This window comes from Chrysochloris asiatica, unplaced genomic scaffold (assembly GCF_000296735.1).
Source record: "Chrysochloris asiatica unplaced genomic scaffold, ChrAsi1.0 scaffold03356, whole genome shotgun sequence".
Taxonomy (NCBI): domain Eukaryota; kingdom Metazoa; phylum Chordata; class Mammalia; order Afrosoricida; family Chrysochloridae; genus Chrysochloris; species Chrysochloris asiatica.
Window position 1 is genome coordinate 6,548 of NW_006411874.1, and position 1,256 is coordinate 7,803.

General features: G+C 36.8%; 1 protein-coding gene across 1 annotated transcript; it reads left to right on the forward strand.

Moving 5' to 3' along the window:
• The first annotated feature begins 45 nt into the window (after nt 1-45).
• On the forward strand, nt 46-615 carry LOC102838962 (olfactory receptor 7C1-like). The gene has a single exon (XM_006878094.1). The coding sequence runs from the start codon at nt 46-48 to the stop codon at nt 613-615; it is 570 nt and encodes a 189-aa protein (XP_006878156.1).
• Nucleotides 616-1,256: the final 641 nt, after the last annotated feature.

Sequence of the window (1,256 nt, forward strand, 5' to 3'; positions counted from 1 at the left end):
TTTTTCCTTCTTTTTGGAGCATTAGAAAATTTCCTCTTGACAGCGATGGCCTATGACCGGTTTGTGGCTATCTGTCATCCACTGCACTACATGGTTATCATGAACCCCAAGTCATGTGGCCTCTTGCTTCTAGCATCCTGGATGTTGAGTGTTCTGAACTCTCTAGCATATACTTTAATGGCTTTGAGACTGTCGTTTTGTACAGAATTGGAAATTTCCCACTTTTTCTGTGAATATAATCAGGTACTACAACTTGCTTGTTCTGACACTTTCCTCAATTATTTAGAGATGTACTTTGCAGTTGGACTTTTAGCTGTTATTCCACTCACTGGGATACTTTTCTCTTACATTAAGATCTTGTCTTCTATTGTGAGAATTTCATCAACTGGAGACAGGTCTAAAGCCTTTTCCACTTGTGGGTCTCACTTCTCAGTTATTTGCTTGTTCTATGGTACATCACTTGGAGTTTACCTTAGTTCTTCTGCTTCCCCAAACTCCAGGGCCACTGCAATAACCTCAGTTATGTACACTGTGGTCACTCCCATGCTGAACCCCTTTATCTATAGTCTTAGAAATAAGGACATAAAACAGAGCCTAAGAAAACTTTTCAACTGAGAAACAGTGTCTACATAACAAAATGATTTTTCTCTAGACTGGAGAGTTATTAATGAGCAACAGAGCTCAAAACCACTTAATCATACTTCCATTAGTTCATAACTCTGCATTATTTCCAGAATGCAATCTCCTTTAAGTTGATACATTTCAAGCAATTGTTTCTTGTGTATTTCTTTTTTTTTTAAAAAAAACATTTTTTATCCAAAACTTTCCCTTCAGGAGTAAATTTCTTTTGGGTGACCACAGATAATTCAGGATAAAACAGATCTTCCACTGCAAGCCATGGAGTACCATCCCACAACTGTCTCATAGGAACAGTGCCATTGTTGTCTTCAAACCCAAAAAGTTCAGTTATCAATTTCTAGATTCCTCTTTTGGAAGGTCTGTTTCTTATCACAGCTCAGGCATGAAATATTCAGTGTCTGATTTATATTCTATAAACAGAACTTCTTCAGGTTGGAAGTCACTTAAAGATGACTGGAGAAGATCTATTCAAAGTAGAGTTGGCCATGATATGAGTGGAGTAAAGCTTTCAGGTCTTCATTTGCTAATGTGGATCAGCTCAAAATAAGGAATAACAGTAGCAAACATCCATTAATAATCAGAATATGGAATGTCTATAGTATGAATCTAGAAAAAAA

What these genes read in the sequence shown, in the direction of transcription:
- LOC102838962 (XM_006878094.1), top strand. Translation starts at nt 46, where the DNA reads ATGGCCTATGACCGGTTTGTGGCTATCTGTCATCCACTGCACTACATG.